The 19,009-nt window shown below is 39.3% G+C and overlaps 1 protein-coding gene and 1 long non-coding RNA gene across 4 annotated transcripts in view; one reads left to right on the forward strand and one right to left on the reverse strand.

Moving 5' to 3' along the window:
- nf1a (neurofibromin 1a) overlaps positions 1-19,009 on the reverse strand; it is a 172,839-nt gene that overhangs the window by 33,512 nt on the left and 120,318 nt on the right. For all 3 annotated transcript variants that reach the window (XM_057839706.1, XM_057839707.1, XM_057839705.1), the window contains 5 exons: positions 12,048-12,480; positions 11,587-11,927; positions 6,955-7,157; positions 5,005-5,198; positions 4,773-4,913 (listed from right to left, as the gene is read on the reverse strand). In XM_057839706.1, the coding sequence (XP_057695689.1) occupies positions 4,773-4,913; positions 5,005-5,198; positions 6,955-7,157; positions 11,587-11,927; positions 12,048-12,480 (1,312 nt within the window). The remainder of the gene's footprint in view (positions 1-4,772; positions 4,914-5,004; positions 5,199-6,954; positions 7,158-11,586; positions 11,928-12,047; positions 12,481-19,009) is intronic.
- Positions 3,631-18,839, forward strand: LOC130917926 (uncharacterized). The gene is made up of 3 exons (XR_009063535.1): positions 3,631-3,777; positions 12,630-12,706; positions 15,621-18,839. It is a non-coding gene; the product is annotated as an uncharacterized LOC130917926 (long non-coding RNA).

Raw genomic sequence — 19,009 nt, forward strand, 5'->3', positions numbered from 1 at the left:
TCACCTGGAAAACTAATCATCAAATCAGTCTTTTTTTTCCACCTGTGATCAAGAATCAAAATAAGACAGCAGTGAGAACCTACTGTCTGTAATAATGAGATCTCACATAATTATCTAACATAAATGTAATATGCAAAATAATTTGGGCGCCAGACCTCCCAATTCAAAAGGATTGGAGCCAGTGTTGTTTTCGTCAACAATGACGATAACGAAAATATTTTGTCGGCAAACAATCTTTTCATGACGATGACGCGCTAAAAACGTGGCTTGCGAGACTAGATGATGGCCAGTTTTCGTCTGACGAGACTACTACGAGACGAAAATGCAACATGGTTTCTGTCATCGGTTCAGAATGCGTGACATTTTCACATTGTATTCGGAGTCCGTCAGCTTGCATCATGGCAGTGTTTGGGTCGTGTCACTCATGTGAGATGTGCTGCGCCTCTCCCTCCTGACCGTAGTTTAGGATGTCACAAGCTAGGCTGCGTGCCATCTTGCTTATTTGCAAACACGGTAAGATTTGTTTTATTATCTTGGCAAGAAAGAATATGCAATGTTTCTTTAGCCTCTAAAGGTCTCTGCTGAGTGATCATCAGACGCTAAATGTAACTGCTACCATTTAAGTAGCATTCACGTTAGCATTAGCTTAAAAATTGCGAACGTCCTCTTAAAACACTGGCTGGTCTAAAGCAGAGTCACTTAGCTTTTCTGGTCAGTAAGTAGGGTGACAAGTGACCACCTGTCTGGTTTAAGGACGGGCACTACCTAAACTTTATAGCGATGTGTTCGGCACAACCAATTTTAAAGAAAATGAGCCACGGCTCAGTTTATGTGACGCACCTCAGCCCCAAAGTTGTCACAACTGGTCTGTGGTTGGCCAAGAGTGGCTTCAGTTATAGACATCCTATATCAAATACAATAAAATGTAAACAAAGCTTCACGTGTAGCTATCTGACGACATATTTGCCTCGCCGACATTTTACAACCGTGCCAGCTAACATGCTAAAATGGTGGACTTCTTTTAACATTGAATGGACGAAAGAGCACGATTTCCTCGCCAAAAGCAGTCGAGACTCGTTCCACGGTTTCTGCATGCTTTGCCGGTGTGACGTGGGCGTGAGCAGCTTTGTAAAGAACTTAATAAAATTGTTCCTCTTATAAAGGGTTCACTTCTTTTGAGCAGTTCAATGCTCACATTGTTTTTACACAAACAAATCTTGCTCTTAAGAATTTTGTCTGCTACAAATGTTCCTTGTTAATACCGTTGTTCTGGCAAAATATCTACAGAGGCGAAACGTCTATCAATAGCGAATTTGACACCTTAAGCACAGAGGTTGCGCTAGACTTTTTCGTTGTCTGTCATTTTGACTGACAGTGTCTTAAAAATCCGGTCATAATCTATTTTTACCCGTCACTTACATTTTTAAAATGATAATAATGACATATTCAATTGTATTTAGTTTTCATTCATTTTTAATTAATAGTCTGTCCGAACAAGCTTAACAAGAGGCAAACAGACAGCGGAGTGCACCAATCAGCGACGGGCAGACGTTCCGTTAGCAAAGCGACGAGGGCAGGACGAGGGACTTGCGCGCGGAAGCAAACATACGAGGAAAACGGAGTTTATTCAACATGGCTAGCGCGAGACAGACCGTTGTCAATGTCTCGTGTCGATGTGTTTTAGCTCATTTAAAACTGAATTTACCGCGGATTGGAACATATTCTCGGCTCTCCCGCCATCCGTGTTGTTGTAGAGACGACTTTCGGCGCGCAAGAGTGACGTTGCTCGTGAAGAACACGTCACGCAAATAAACAAATCTGATTTGTCGATTGATTTTGTACCCACTCTGTGTCCCAGACTTTTCTCTCAGTGTTAGAAAAATACAGGGGGAACAGTCTGGCCGTGGCAGGCAAACACTCAGTTGCCTTGACATTTTTCCGAGTAAGGCCAACGACGTCATGCATCAAGAGAGACAATAGCTAATTAATATGCTCACTTGCCACCCTGTGGTCTGGGGTGTGAATTGTAACCTGTCAAAATGACGGATGGACTTCAGTTTTTTCAGTCACCGTTTTAAAAAACCGGTCAACGACGGAAAATATTCGGTTAATGCGACCCCTGCTGAAGCACTTCTGTGCGCTTTCAGCTTTTTTGTTTAGATGCATACAGGAAGTACATACTAAAATGCCTTATGAAAATACTTATAATATAAAATAAGGGTGGTTTAAATACACTATGTGACTAATGTGGTCGAGATAAAGCCTCTGCTTTAAAGCTACCACAAGAAAACACAATGCTTAAAAGCTATCAGAGGAAAACACACACCAAATGAATTTTGAGGCAATGGAAAGGTATAAAAAGACTCAATAAAAACGAAAATAATAAGTACTAGCAGCTTGCAACTGATCTGCGCATGCGTGCGCAAGCGCACCGGGCATTGGTAGGACGTTTCGCGGTGTAGCATATTTTTGCAGAACCCAGTTTCAAAATAAGATTTGTTCTTGGGCACGTTACAACTTGAAAACGCAGTATACCGAAAACTAAATAAATTGACCAAAAAAAGTTGATTTACAGTGTATAACAAAAGTGAGTCTACCCCTCACATTTCTGCAGATATTCAAGTACATCTTTTCATGGGACAACACTTCACAAAATGACACTTTGACACGATGAAAAGTAGTCTGTTTGCAGCTTATATAATAGAGTTAATTTATTTTCCCCTCAAAATAACTAAAAACATAACCATTACTATCTAAACCCCTGGCAACAAAAGTGAGCCCTTAGAAACTACACCCCTAAATGTACAAATTGAGTACTGCTTCTCACTTTCCCTCCAAAATGTCAAGTGACTCGTTATAGGAGTGCTGTCAGCATTGCTGCAGAGATTGAAGAGGTAGGTGGTGGTGGTGGTGGGGGGGGGGTCAGCCAGTTAGTCCTTCGACCATACGACGCACTCTACATCAAATTGGTGTGTATGGCTGTCACCCCAGAAGGAAGCCTCTTCTGAAGACGGTACACAAGAAAGCCCGCAAACAGTTTGCTGAAGACATGTCAACGAAGCACATGGATTACTGGAACCATGTGCTATGGTCTGATGATATGAGCCGGGCGGGCTTTCTTGTGTATCGTCTTCAGAAGAGTAATAATAATAATAATAACAAAAAACAATATTTGCTCATCGTTCTATTCTCATTCGAAATAGTTGGAAAGCTTTATTTATTTCTGGACTAAGACTTTTGAATTTTCCAGACAAAGTAACTGTGGAATAAATCAAGATGAAATTTGTATTGAGACTTCGTCAACTAAAACTAGATGACGACAAAAACATTTTGAAATAACTAAAATATGACTAAGACTAATAAGTGTTTTCATCCAAAAGACAGACAAAAGCTGGGGTTTATAAGTTTAAAGACTCAACTGTTCGGTTAAAAAAAAAAAAAAAAGGCGACCTAAAGTAATATTGCCATAAAGTCTATAAAGGGTAGGTTGAACAGCCTGAAATGTATGTATTTTTTTAAAATCAAGATTATCAGGACTCCAAGTGTAACACTGAATGTTCTGATGAAATGGTGGAAACAATGGCCCTCTTTCAGGGTAGTGCTGGTGTTTACAATAATAGGAGCCGGGGCTTGGTTTTACGATTGTTTTGGTCTTTGTGTTGTTTTTGTTTATGAGGCGCAGGCCTGATTGAGATGCATCACATGCAGAAGCGTGCAAGTTGAGATTGTTTCTCTAATGCTACAGCTATGAATGTCATGGATTTATTTCCTCAAGTTGTAAGTATTTTTTTTTTACCATTTACAGAACAATTCTTAATACAACAATTTATTCATAACTTCCATTCCTAAAAGTAACAAGAGTTCTTAGTTTTTGAAAATGCTTCATCTATAATCCAATGGGCAACTTCAGTTGACTGAAAAATTGTAGTCGTAGTCAAGTTTCCTGTGATTAATGTTTGTGAATATTCAATTAACATTTGCCAGGATTTTTTTTTTTTTGGGGGGGGGGGGGGGGGGGGGGGGGTTGAAATTGATGACGTAATCTTCCAATGACCAGTGATGGAAGAAGCACTCACTTTTTTTTTTTTTTACACTTAGTAAAAGTGCAGATACAGGTGCAAGTACAAGTATCTAAGACAGAATGACTCAATTAAAAGTGGTACAAGTAAAAAGTGAACGTATTTTCTCCCTATGCAAAAATGTAATATACGAATATACTATATATACAGTAAATACATACAGAAATCCGAGTCAATATTCAAAGAAATAACCAAAAAAATGCATTGACTGCACTGTAAACAAAAGCTTAACAAGTTCAGAAACTCTGAAACTTAGCTTAGTGGCGGATTGCAAGCAACTATCAGGTGCATACTGCCACCTACTGTACAAGAGTGTGGTGGTTACTATTGGTCAATATCTTGTTCACCTGCCTAATCTTGCATGTACTAGTGTTGCTACCTCTAGTGAGCAGTTACGGTATAGTTGCACGGGGCTTATTGATTGCGCCGGAGGCATGAAAACGAAACTATGAATTCACAATGAGAAAAAAAGACAACAAACAAAAGTAATGTGTAATGCAGGCGACAATTTGAAAAGTAGGAGTAAAAAGTACAGATACCTGCTGTAAAATGTAGTGCAGTTAAAAGTACCACTTCATATCTGTACACTAGTACAGATACAAAAAAATGTACTTAAGTACGGTAACAAAGTATTGAGTAATTGAAAAAAGTAATTGAAAAAAGTAATTTTAGGCTAAAGGCGGATAGCCTTACCTTACTGGACACCAATTTGACATTTCCTGATGCCAAAGCAACTGCAGTATCAGCCATGACTTCAGCCTTGATCGAACCCAGGCCTCCTGTGGCACTGGTCTTAATAAAGCTGTCCAACACTACGTCCAACAAATCTGTAATCTAAGGACACAAGACCATTTAAGATCAAATCCCCAAAGTTGACATTTAAACATGCCATTATTTCCACAGTTCATCTGTACACTTGTCTCACCTGGCCCAAGCTTCCCCAGATTTTAGCTTGAATAGATGGATACATTTGCTTTTCATTGATTGTCATGGTGATGAGCTTGTCTAAAATGGCAGTGACACGTTGCCGCTTAGCATCGTCATTGTGTTTACAAAAGCGGACAAGATTTAGCAGCCAGGGTGTCATATATTCCAGACAAAGATGCTTTAGCTCAATACCTGTAGAACAATAAACATGTTAACATAACTTCCTTACATAAGAGCATTTTTGGGTCTTGTTTTCAGAGGTGGGTAGTAAAGCGTTAAATTTACCATTTCAGAAAAAATATAACCTCAAGAGTAGTTTTACTACACCAGACTTTTTACTTTTACTTGAGTACATTTCTGAAGATGAAACGCTAGTCTTACGCCGCTATGTTGAGCTACGCTAGAGTCGTTACTAGGGCTGCAGCTATTGATTATTTTCCGTAATCAGCTGGTTTGAATATTCGAGTAATTGGATTATGACCATTTAATACGTTGCTGAAAATTTTTTAGGAGACGTTAAACAAATAAACAAGCGTTTGTGCTTGCAATAATATTTATTTTGGATTGCTAAGATTACACTTTCAAAAGAGCATTAATTGCGAATACAAAATAAAACACCTGGGTGTGTCTTCAAACTATGCAAAATTGTACTTTCATTTCACAAGTGCAATGAAGGCATTTAAAAATAAATTAATACACCTGAGCTTAGCCTGAAACAATAATAAATGCTCTAACAAAGAACAACTGGCTAACTTGCATAACAAAAGTCCGCTAGCTTTAAGACTACAGAATTCTAACATTTTTTTTCTTTTTTTTTTTTTACACAATGCTTTTCATAAATTGTTTAAACACGTATTCCCACAGAAGGCTACTAAATATACATTTAAATTGAATGACGAATATACAACCATATTAAGCTAAAACAACAACCTTGTGTTGGTCTGAACATGGAGCAGTTGGATTCAGGCATTTAGACATGTCATATTCACTTTTGCCCCTAGTGGGAAGTTTATCCACCCAAATCAATAAAACTAAATGCAACATTTTCAAAACAAACTGTTACAAAGCCACTTTAATTAAACGAATGTTCGAAGCAGCAAAATTGGACTCAAAATTTTTCTAATTGAATTACTCGAATTAATCAATTAATCATTGCAGCACTAATTGTTACATTTTTCCTCTTCATACTACATATTAGATTATACTGCATTTTGCCAGATATGCTCACACTGGTTCTACCAGATGCACCAATGAGACATCACAACAATAATATATCACTCCATTATACCAATCAGACGTAACAATATAGTCAATCATATGACCACACACAAGCTGGCAGTCAGAAGTCCTATGATCACGCTGGCCTGTTCAATCATGTGGCTTTAAAGCACTATTTGACGTAGAGAGCTGTGATCAACATTACTCAAAAGCGCGAATTTCAACCTCTCTCACAGTTTTTATTTGGCACCGATAGATGGTTATGGTGTTATACTTATATAGCGCTTTTCCACCTTTCAAGGCGCTCAAAGATCATGGAAAACAGGAGATATGATCGTTTTAACTTCATGGTAGGAAAAGTTTTCTCCACTAGAGGGCACTCATGCTCTTAAAACAAGGGATGTTTCATTTCTCTGGATTTTTCTAGTTGGAATCTGATTATTTTTGTGTATTTTTGACTTAATACAGTCAAGTAATAGGTTACTGTACGGTATAATAACAGTTTGTATAGATGATATTGTGCTGAGGACAAAAATATGACATTGTTTAAAAAAAAATCTGACATTGGAAGCACTTACTCATTACTTGATTATTCTTTTCACAAACTTTTTTTGGTCGTACTTGCGTAACATTGTTTTGAAGTATCGCTACTCTTATTTGAGTAACATTTTTGACGACTCTACCCACCTCTGCATACAAGACATGATATAGCCGCCTTTGGGCGACTTACTTGATTTGCTGAAGCCAGAGATACACTCTTCCAAAAATTCAAGTGTGAGATGGGGTTCATTGGCGGCTAGGGTCTTGCTAATAGACACTATGAAAAGAGTGTTGTTGGCTGGAATGCATAGGCCCGACGTCTCCAACAACTGGCCTTCGATCTTTAGGTTGAAGGTGCAAGTCAATGCGCACAAAAGATTGTAAGCTGCAGATCTGAAAAAGAATGGACATGTGATGTGTGTTAAAAACAATTTACAATGATCTTATTTAGACAGGAATGCCCTTCACAATAGGGGTGGGAAGCTCTGGGTGCCGCACAATACGATACAACGCTCACGATTACGATGATCTTAGAATATGACGATACAACATTTATCGATACACGGGTAAGGAAATCATTCTAGGATATTTTACAAAACAACTAATAAACCAAAAAACAAGCAAATTTCATTCTTTTGCTGTGAATTAGAATGAGTTTTTTCCTAGTAGAAGTCCAATCCATTTAAACTGGGAGTGTGGCAGCGAATGAATGAACTTCAGACGGACTGGATGTATATGGGCGTCAGTGGCAGCCAATGCCAGGCAATGAGTTAATTTTGAGGGATTTTATGTCATTTCCTGTTGATTTTCCGTCTTTCCTTTTCCTTTTGGGGCATTTACAGGACACTTCCTGTTGATTTTGGGGCATTTACAGGTAATTTGACTCAAGAATGTCCCCAAATGAATAAGAAGTGACTCAAAATCAACATAAAGTAATCTGTAAACGCCCTAAAATGAACACAAATGGCTGTGAATTCTAATTGGTCTGTACCAGTGTTGTTTTCGTCAACAATGACGATAACAGAAACATTTTGTCGCCGAGCAATTTTTTTATGACGATGACAAGCTAAAAACGTGGCTTGGGAGACTACAACATAACGAGACAAACGACAGTATTGTCTGACGAGACAGACGAAAATGCGACATTGTTTCGGTAATATGTTCACCAAGCGTGAAATTTTCATACACGACGTCAGCTTGTATTGTGGCAGTGTTTGGGTTGTGCCACTTATGTGAAATGTGCTGTGCATCTCCCTCACACTCGTCACTCCATCTTGCTTGTTTGGAAACACGGTAAGATTTGTTTTCCTATCTTGGCAAGAAAGACTATGCAATGTTGCTTTAGCTTTTACAGTTTTGTGCTGAGTGATCATCAGACGCTAAATGTAATCATAGCTGCCAACTCTCACGCTTTGAGCGTGAGAAACACGCAATTGCCTGTTTTGTCACGCACACACGCCACACATCCAATTTCTCACACAAAAAAAACAATCTGATTTTGGGCCGAGACTCCTTCATTTCTTTCCATGACAAGGGCCCTTGAAGCGGGCCGGGGTTTCGGTGGGCGGGGAATACCAAACAAAACAATAGTGTGAAATGTAGTGGCCTAAACACAGCCATAGTAGAAGTAGAAGAAGAAAGAAACGACCAAAACAAAGATGGAGGACCGGGGTGAGTTATCGCAATTCTTTGTGCTTTTGTTTGTGTTTGTGGCTTTCCTATGGCAAGATGAGTGTCGAGAACGGGCCATCCATGATGCTAGGGCGCAAACTCAAAAGCGCATCTGTCAAGTGAGTGCTAAGATTGACGAGCGCATCCATGAAGTAGCGGTCTTTTCGTCCAGCTTGCGAGTAACTAATCGGAGAATAGCATTGTCCACCAATCAGTGAAGCCTATTGTTCAGTGACGCCCGACTAAGTCATAGAAAAAAAAAAGACTAACCAGCTGATCTGCATACCTAATTTTTAGTTATTTTTATCATCTGTTCATCTTTTGTATTGCTTAAAAAGGCTAATGTAAAGCACTTTATTTGTTCCGCTGCTTTGTTAGCTGAAATGTATGGTGGGAGGCTTTGAAAAATGAAAAATATTTCTCCTTAACTTATCTTGTCATTTTTCCCTAAACATAAATCATTAAGTGCTCTTAAGAAAACAATTAATACCATTGCAATCAAAATGTCAATCAATCCACTTGAATGGAAATTGCTTAAAAACGGAAGGAAATCACATTAAATTAATCCAAAATGTCCTGGCGGTGGACCATCAGCTATGTCTTTGCTTCATAGAATGTAACCAATGTTGCCCATGATCTTCAGCAAGCCGCCCCATCAATGGCTTTGGGCCCCACAAACCAGAAAGCAGGGCACAACATGGGTACAACGCCAAATTAATTCTCATTCCCTGATATTTGAGCCACCAACTTGTGTGCCTGCGTACGGGGCAAAATTTTGGTCACCCCCAACAAAATCTCTCTCCAAGGTTCACTCTAAAAGTTGGCAGCTCTGATGTAATCCACGTGTTAGCATAGCATTGGCGTTAGCTTCAGAATGGCGAGTGTCCTCTTAAAAAACTGGCCAGTCTAAAGCAGAGCCACTTGGCTTTTCTGGTCAGTAAGTCTAAAGGATGTTAAACGCCCGGACAAATTATTTTTTTAACAAACAGTTCGGGGCTTATAGATAGGTTTAACTGAAAAAAATGTTGGCCCACTGCTTTTCCTTTTTGGACAAAAACTTTGAATGTAAAATTTACAGACGAAATTATTTTGAGTAACTGTCGATTAAGACTATGTCTACACTAGGACAGATAATTTTCTCCAGGGTATTTTGCCAAATATTTTTTATACCTGTCCACTGTTACGTTTAAGGTGCGTTTAAGGCCCCCCGCTTCTGCAAGGTATGTCTGCATTTGCGCAAACCACGCATGAGTAGAAAGGAACAGCCTCATAAGTTAAGTCATCGCCCGCGTAGTTTACCTCTGAACTGGAAACTCATTACTTGCCGTTGGCAAATTTAGAAATTACTACACCTTCCAGCCTGTCATTATTTTGTGATCACAGTTTTTTTCGGGAACGCAATTGAACGCATCACGCAGGAGCGAGAGTGAAGGGAGAGGTTTTTACGAGCAGTCACAGAGTTGTGATTGAAATAAATCTTTAGAAAACAACGAAAGCCTGACATCATTACTTGGGATGTTAGAATCGATACTCAGTTTCGCTCTCACCACTTGGTAAATAACAAATAGAAGCATATGGTGTGGCGCCGCGTATATTTCCTGGAAGCCGCAACCGGGAGTGCTTTTGCATCACAGTGGCGATCCTGGAAGTGGTGACAGTTTTGACAGGCAGGGGAAAAAAACTGATTGTGTACCTCTTTGACTAGGGATACCATGCAGGTCACTTTTCGGGGTTTAATTTTCCTCTACGCATTTTTAGATACTCACGTTCGATCAGCATTGAGTTGGGAGGAGCCAGGAGACAACGCGGGAGACAAGAAAAGAAAAATGTGTGGAAAAGAAAAGACGAGCAGGAATGCCAGGTCGTGATCGTCTGCTTCCAATGTTTACGAAGCCGTCATGCCGCACTAAAAATGGCGACGCAGTGACGTCACTTCCTTACTATCAGATTGTGACAGGAGTCCATATTAAGCGACAGGTAATATTACCTGCCTACATTATCCGTGTAACAAGTAATCTGGATAATAGTAGAGGCGTGCGAAATTTCCGATTCTTTGATTATTCGCGATTCGGCCGTGGAAGATTCGAGAACGATTCACAAACATCCAAATTCCGATTATTGAATTATACCAGGTAAAGCGAAAGTAAAACACAGTAGGCGCGGTCTTTGGGACGCAATGAGGAATGGACCGAGAGTAAATATCATGTTCAACTCATGCCGCTAGATAAAAAAAACAATCATACCTGAATGCGGCCAACAGCCGCTACAAACAACGCCCAGTTAGTAGTTGCTACAAACATACGGCTACAGTAGATATCATACATATGTAGAACTAGATGCAAAATGACAGACGACGGCGGTGTTGGAACATGTATTATTGAACAGAGAAGCGAAATGACAGACTTGCCGGCGTTAGTAAACAGCCGCCATCTTAAAGCAGTAGATTTCTCTAGAAGGCTCTTTTGTAGCGAACCTAATTAACTTTTTATCTAAAATACTCCTAAATTGGCAAAATCTTGTCTTGAATCTATCTTTAAATGATGAAACAGTTTTAAAACTTTGACATGTCAAAAGTAGAAGGGAAATTATGGAATAACAGGAGCAATTTTAACAACTGTAACGGTTGATTCACAACATTAAATTAATTGAATGTAGTTTAAAGCTGCTGATACAGAATGGGGACTGGAGTATTTTATTTACTGTTATTTTTGTATATTTGTTTACTGTTATATGTTAACTTGATACTGAAATAGTAGTTTGGTTTTGCCTGAGAGGATTTATGAACTATTTTGGAACTAATGTACAAAACATTAAAAGGAGGGGGTGCATCAATAATCGTTTTATAATCGAATCGGAGCCTCTGAATCGTAATCGAATCGTTAGGTGCCCAAAGATTCCCAGCTCTAGATTAATAGGCATACTAGTGTAGCCATCATTCCGTATAGTCCAACTAATTAAACGTTTAAGGCCATTATTCGTGCTAGTGTAGACATTGCCTTAAACTAGACGAAATTTTTTATAAGATTTCGTCAACTAAAACTAGACAAAGACGAAAACATTTTGAAATGACTAAAGTATGACCAAGACTAAGAAGTTTTCATCCCAAAAATTAAAAGGGCTGGCAAAAACAACACTGGTCTGTACAACCTACCTGAGACTGGGGTCAGAACTTCCCAGGTTGAGAAGAGCAATATTTAACAGTGTGCCAGGAACATCTTTGGGTCGTATCTTGGTATGCTGAGGGATGGAGTCAGGCTGCGAAAGCTCCCATCGTGTTCGAATATGAATAATTGACTGAACAATTGCATCACACTCCTGATGCATGAAAGTAAGCGGTGTGCCCTGGTTCGCCATCGTGAGCGTGAACTGGCTCTCATCTACAAGACATATCTCTTCAATTTCCGAAGCATAGTAGACATCGTTGAGGAAGACGGGCTGTCCGAGAACACGCGTTCGTTCAGCAGAGGTCACCTGCACTGCTGTTGTGCCGACCTGTTAAAGAAGAAAAGACACTAGTTTGACAAAATGTATAGTATAAACCTTCAAATGTAGTTAAGAGTAGATTTTGTGCGTTTGCAGCACATCCAAAATAACTACTGATAAAGCCCTGACCTTTATTGAGACTTTGGTATCTTTGTGAGCCAGTTTCAGTGCATTATGGAACACTTTGAGATCTTCCTCCAGAGATAGTGTGGCAGCAGGTAGCTTCTGTTGGTCAGGTTCAATGTGCTCAGCTAGCTTAGCTGGAGAGTCGATGAACTGGAGCCGTTTGCTGCCCTTTAAGCCAGTCAGCAGCCGCTCATGGTATTTAGTGTACTCTCTCACCCAAGTATTGCAGTTGTAGACATAGACGGCGGCTACGTTTTCATAAGCAAAACCGGGAAAGACCACAAACCACTTGGATAAAAAATCTGTCTTGAAGCGGTTGCTCGGGCCTACGTGGGTTAGGTCCACCACAATCTCATAGGGTTTGGAATAATAAGGTTTCAGGGTCAGGAGTACATGGTAGATGAGCAGGTCTCCGTTTATCTGTCCAGTTTTGAATCTAAAAAACGTAAAAAAAAAAAAAAAAAAAAACTTTGTTAGATTTCACAGTATTTTGGGGTGGTGAATGAACAATGTGTGTAGAACCAATATAAATTTGACAAAAACATTGTTGAAATACCAAAATATTTTCCTGTCTTTTGTTGGTAGATTTGTCTTACAAAAGCAAGGTGTTCAACATAACACGACTGCTTCAAGTGCATTCGTCCTCTCCCACAGGAATTACGGTAGGTTTTTGACACAATATGACGCAACAGTTGTAAAACTGTTTCGGAAACACTGTACAGTGGTACCTCGACATGTGATCCTTTCGACATCTGACGTAAAAATTTCACTAATCATTTGTCTCGACATATGACGGCATGCTCAAAATATGAATTTATGAGAGCATTTAAACATGCAGTTTTAGTCGAAAAACAGCGTGCACGTTTCAGACCATGGCGCCTAGGCAGTTAGTTGGATCCTCCTCAAAATTGGTCAGACTGTTCATGAGACATATGAGATGTTAAGTCATTAAAATGGTGAGTTGTCATTCATGGGCCTGACCTGGGCGGGGTACAAAAGTCTAGCATTTTTTTGGGTTTAGGGTTAGGGCTTCTTTGTGGCAAATGAAAATGGCCAATTTGAAGGCCTGAATATGCTCCAAAACTCACCAAAATTTGCACATACATACAGAGAGCAATGAAATTAAGGGAGTTGATACATTGTGCGAGGGCCCGTTCAGTCCTGCTTCCAGGGCTAGTTCATATTATTATTGTAACACCGGCAAGGAAGTCGACAGCATCGTCAGGTTTTTAATCGTTTATTTCAAAACTTATGCAACGACAAGGCTACTGTGCGCTGTAGTCGACGCCAACAACAACATAACGTGAAAAGAGAAATTAAAAGAAGCAGCAGCTGGCCGGTAGAACGAAGAGCCACAGCTACGGAGGGTTAAAATCCCCAGCAAATAAGAAGGAGCCTGGACATTAATAGAATTAAAAACAAACAGTAAATGTTTCAAATCAATTCTAAAATGAACTGGAAGGCAGTGGAGCACTGATAGCATGAGGATGATATGTTCACATCTGAGAAAAAACAGAGGACCTGGAAAGACCAACATAAAATGCATTGCAGTAGTCCAAAGTATTTAAATACCGTAATTTTCAGACTATAAGGCACACCTGACTAAAGCCGCCACCCACCTAATTTGACACGAAAACAGCATTTGTTCATAGATAAGCCGCACTGGACGATAAACCACACCTGTCCTCACTGTATTATGGGATATTTACACCAAAATATATTAACTGGTAACACTATTTGACAGAGGTATCATAAAACTGTCATAAGACCAAATTAACCAGCATGAAGCTTTGCAGCCAATTGGTTCAAAGCTTCATTGCTTCAAGAAGCTTCATTTGGCCAACACTGCTCCCTTGGAAGAGACAGTCAACTTCTGCTGCCACCTGCTGTCAACACTGTTGTCATGCAACATGCCTTCTAGCATGCATTGCAGCATTACAGATGTAAAAAACAATCAAAATTAATGTTATGTGCTATTTATTTATTCAGTTACTTTGCAGTTGTTTTGATTTATTGCTAGGTATGGTATTTGGTACACTATTTGACAGTGGCACCATAACAGTCATTAGACAATCATAATTATGACATGACACTGTCATGAGCATTAATAAATCCTTATAACGGATGTCATTTAGTGTTATCTGGCAAATGATCTCACTTTTGAATGGAAGTAAAAGATCCAAGCTGGACATAAATGGAGTCAGTGACATAATTTGCCAGATGACATCTGTCATAGGTAGGGTTGTTCCCATCATGTTTTTTTGCTCCCGATCCGATCCCGATCGTTTTAGTTTGAGTATCTGCCGATCCCGATATTTCCCGATCCAATTGCTTTTTTTTGCTCCCGATTCAATTCCAATCATTCCCGATAATTTTTCCTAATCATATGCATTTTTGGCAATGCTTTAAGAAAAAAATGAATAAAACTCAGACGAATATATACATTCAACATACAGTACATAAGGACTGTATTTGTTTATTATGACAATAAATCCTCAAGATGGCATTTACTTTATTAACATTCTTTCTGTGAGAGGGATCCACGGATAGAAAAACTTGTAATTCTTAAAGGATTGTGACTAAATATTGCACTCTAGTGGATTTTTATGAGCTTTCAGTAAATGATAATTCAGGCATTTAACTTCTGCCCAAATGCATGATGAGAAGTGGAACCATGACTGTGCGTAGTGCTACCAATTGATATATCTTCTCTGCGTTGGGAAATAAAATAGGGTGTTAAGAAAAAGATCAGTTATTACCTTGCTTCCCCACATAGCTTCTCACGATATTTCTAATCGTAGGGTGAGGGATTGTAAGGCTATAGCCAAATAAAGAAAGGCTCCAAAGGCTGCCAAAATTCACTCTACTCATTTTACGCTGCCTTTTAGCTCTCTTTATAGGTAGAAGGGCGCCATGACAGATTGAGCACGACAACGTGTGAGTGGGTCATCCAGGGCATTCATTAATTGCGTTAAATATTTCAACGTGATTTTTTTTTTTTTTTTTAAATTAATTACCGCCGCTATCGGGATAGACTTGATAACCCTACCTTAAGCCTAAACTAAAGACTCTGCATGAGTGTAACATATTATGTCTGTAATGTTAAATACAATTAGAAAACGATTTAATTAAAATATATATAAATATATTTAAAAAAGGCATGTCCGATATTTTTTTGCCGATTCCGATACTTTGAAAATGACGTGATCGGGACATCTCTAGTCATAAGCCTTCATTAATGCCCATGATAGTGTCATGTCATAATTGTGACGGATTTATAGCAGTCTTATGGCGCAGTGGCCAAAAATAAAATGTTACCTATTAATCCAAATGAATCCACAAATAAGCAGCACTGGATTGTTAACCGCAGGGTTCAAAATGAGGGGAAAAAAAGTTGCGGCTTATAGTCCGAAAATTACGGTATATATTCTATTCTTATGGGAAAATCCCGCTTGACATATGACCATTTCAATTTACAAACCAGGTCCTGTAACGAATTAAATTCAAATGTTGAGGTTCCACTGTATTTAGAAAGAAATTTTGAGATTCAATTTAATTCATATTTCCGAATTGCAGAAAAGAATGGCAAGAATGATTGCTTTCTGGCTGTTTGCCACGCTGTTACTCGGTCACATCAACGCAGACCTTTTTACGGCGACGACGGCACCCAATCAAACTACTGATGAACCCACCTACCCTTCTGATAAAGACAACAATGGTACATCAGCGGACTGTTTTGTTGACACCAAGAATGGTCTAATTGCTTCAGGTACAGCAGGAGGTCTCATCGTTTGCCTGTTGGTTGCCACTGTGGTATTGGCGTGCCAAGTCTACCACATTCGGCGCCAGTTCTATGCTCCGCAAGCTTCCCATTCCAATATGTACTTAATGAGTAGTACAGATTACTGGGACACAAACCCACATGAGTTCGGACTGGTTGGGCCGTGCGAAACCAGCGTCATGCTGGAGGAGGTGAGCACAGACAACATAATACAGGAGGAGACTCAATTTGAAATGCCCAGGGAAGAGCTGGTGACTTGCGCAGAAACTGAACAAGGGGTAAAAGCTGGCAACACTGAGGCGAGTGATTATCAGTTGCTAAGCTCAAGCCCGAAAGAAGTGACTGGAAATTTCAAGTGATATTTCTAAACTGTTCAGGTCACTTTCACGTCTGTCCAGTTCAGCAGAAATTTAACAAGGTGTGTTTAGTACCTTGAACAAGGGCTGGCAAAAAGAAATACAATTGTCACATGTGACCTACAATGGGGGCCTTAAAAGTGCGATGAAATACGACAGCAAGGGAGTTTAAAAATGATAGCAGACCATATTTTGCATGAAAATCAAATCAAAAAAAGAGACAGAAAAGACAAGACTAGCACTGTCGTGTATTACAAATACTGCTTTGAACACATCTTCAGAGACAAAAGCGATGACACAGGCTTAAAGAGGTCAACTTTAATTGTGTAAATCACACTTAATAACGACACGATCTCCTAGTTGAAATAGACGACATCCACTTAGTTCTATTGAAGATATGTAATGCTGAGGCAATTTGTCAACTTTACTTTTAAAAAGAAACGTGCACTGTTTATCCAGTAGATGGGGCTCTTGCAGTGTGTCAAACAGTGATTCAATTTAGGGCAATTGTCTTAAAAGTGGTTCATTGTTTCAGAAAGCCTCGGTTTTTCCATCCCCATCTGGAACCCGTCAAGAGTTTACCTAATGTCGGGTGAAAGTTTGGCGAAGCTAACTTAAGCCCGACTTCATCCCGTTTACTTGTAGCATTAGCCGCTAGCGTTAGCTGCTAGCGTTAGCCTACCGGGCTTCTGTTTGATTGGCTTCCTGAAAACCATGTGACTCCAAACGTAAGCGCACTGTCTGCTTTCTTAAAGGGGAATGAACATAGCCGAACAACACAGAGTCAAAGCGGGATGAAAACACTATATTTTCTTCTTTTATTAAATTACCGAATTTACCGACATGGTCAAAATTACGTCGGTCATCGTGAAGAATTTCGGTAACGGTAAATTTTCGGTTTACCGCCCTGCTCTACTCTAACGTACCCAATATAAAATAAATAGCATTTATATCATAGTTTAGGGAAACAAGCAGATTATATTTGACATAGGGCATAAGAGATACATGACGCCTTCTGACCACGGAAGCCCAACGTGTGCCATGCAGCTGACTAAGCAAGATTGACGCTGACTACTAGGTGATAGGCGAGACATCGATAAGCCCATGCCTACAACACCAAATCCCGCAATCAGCTCTTCAGGACAGTCCAGAACAAATAACGGGACGTCCTGTACTACCACAACACCCGATAACAAAAAGAACTCCAAGTTTGATAGCTCAGTGCCTCACAGATGGTGAGGCACGCTGAACCTCCCACATCTGTTGCCTCATTAACCATGACCTAACAACGGTGACACACAAACTTGACCGCGCAAATCTGCAACAGAAGAAGACCCAAACACACCCCTCTTCCTGCTCATGGCCCGCCCCACGAGAGCCTTCAAAAAGACTGAACGTTTCACTAATCGTTGTCATGTTTTCAAGGGAACCTTTTGTTGACTTGCCATATAATGACCCTGGAACTATTCTGTTACCTCGCCTGGGTCTGTTGCTGTTTTGCCTTGCCGTTTGATCGCTATTGACCTGAATAAATTGTCAACTTCTGTTTCAAAGCCTTTTCAAAGTCAGTATAAGGGGTTAATACTAAGGTGAATGCGCTGAGTTTGACCTTTTGGCCGGTATGTCGGAGTCTCGCCAGCCTGGGTCGTTGGAGCTGCGCCAGCGCGAGTTTGGCGGTTCGGCTGGCGTGATTCCGCCAATCTGGCTAAAAGTTCAGATTCTTTTATTAGCATAAGTTCATGTAACTTAAACTTTTAAGTTTTCCACTTGCAAGTGAAATAGGTTGACATGAAATAGACCCGTAACGATAACAAATTTTAGTGTGCAATATATTGTCTCATGAACTATTGCCGATACAAGATATTATAGTCAAAAATATATATAGATGGGTGTTTTATTTAAGAATAAACATTTATTTAATATGAATGGGTGCTGTATGAGGACAGATTAACAATATTACTATTTTTTTCCCCCCACAATGAATGTGTCATTTGAAAGCTGGCCTAGTGTAGAATATGAAGTAGGTGGGAAATGTTCTCTGGCCAATTTAAGCCCACCAAAAATGTTGATTTGATCCTGAATGACTGTCCTCTTGGCCTGCAAATTGTGCATGACAGCAAATTTGAAGCCCACCGATTGAATTTTTTTCAATCAGATATTCCATATAGGGTATCATTTGAAAAACCTTTAGAAATCTTAATTTGAAACATATGAGAATTACTGCACGTATGCATTTGTTGAACATAAATGTTCACCAGAAATGCACGCGGTATTACAAAAAAAGTGCTATGTATTTTCCTCAAGCATGCCATGCGTTTTTTTTCTCCCCATTTTTAGCATCATCCATAAATGCTGTAAAACAGCTAATTCCAATGTTTGAAGTGTCACCTTTTAACCGTGAAGATTGTGTTTTGGAGAAGACTGTCATTGGTTTATGAGCAGGCTAAAGTAATTGGTACAAGTAGACATTGTCTTTTGCCATTAGCCTCAATGTAGCATTGCTAATGCAAATGTATTTTCTTATTCTGTATCTTTGTTTGAACTTTAGTTTTACAGTGTATTGATGACCAATAAACATATTTGAAAGGAACTGGAGTCTCACATGCAATCAATGGGCAAAGTTTTAACACACTTGCATCTGGGAAAATTACAGACCTAAAATTGAAATGTCAAGTTCTGCTTTTTTTTTCTTTTTCTTTTTTTTTAAACAACATAGTAAAAATCAGTTGTCTATTAAGAGTTAAAATTCAGACCTATGTCCTTAAAGGTCAGCATTTCTAATAATTTAAAATAAATAGGTTTTGGTGTAAAACATGAACCTTTATATT

Source organism: Corythoichthys intestinalis, chromosome 6 (assembly GCF_030265065.1).
Source record: "Corythoichthys intestinalis isolate RoL2023-P3 chromosome 6, ASM3026506v1, whole genome shotgun sequence".
Lineage (NCBI taxonomy): Eukaryota > Metazoa > Chordata > Actinopteri > Syngnathiformes > Syngnathidae > Corythoichthys > Corythoichthys intestinalis.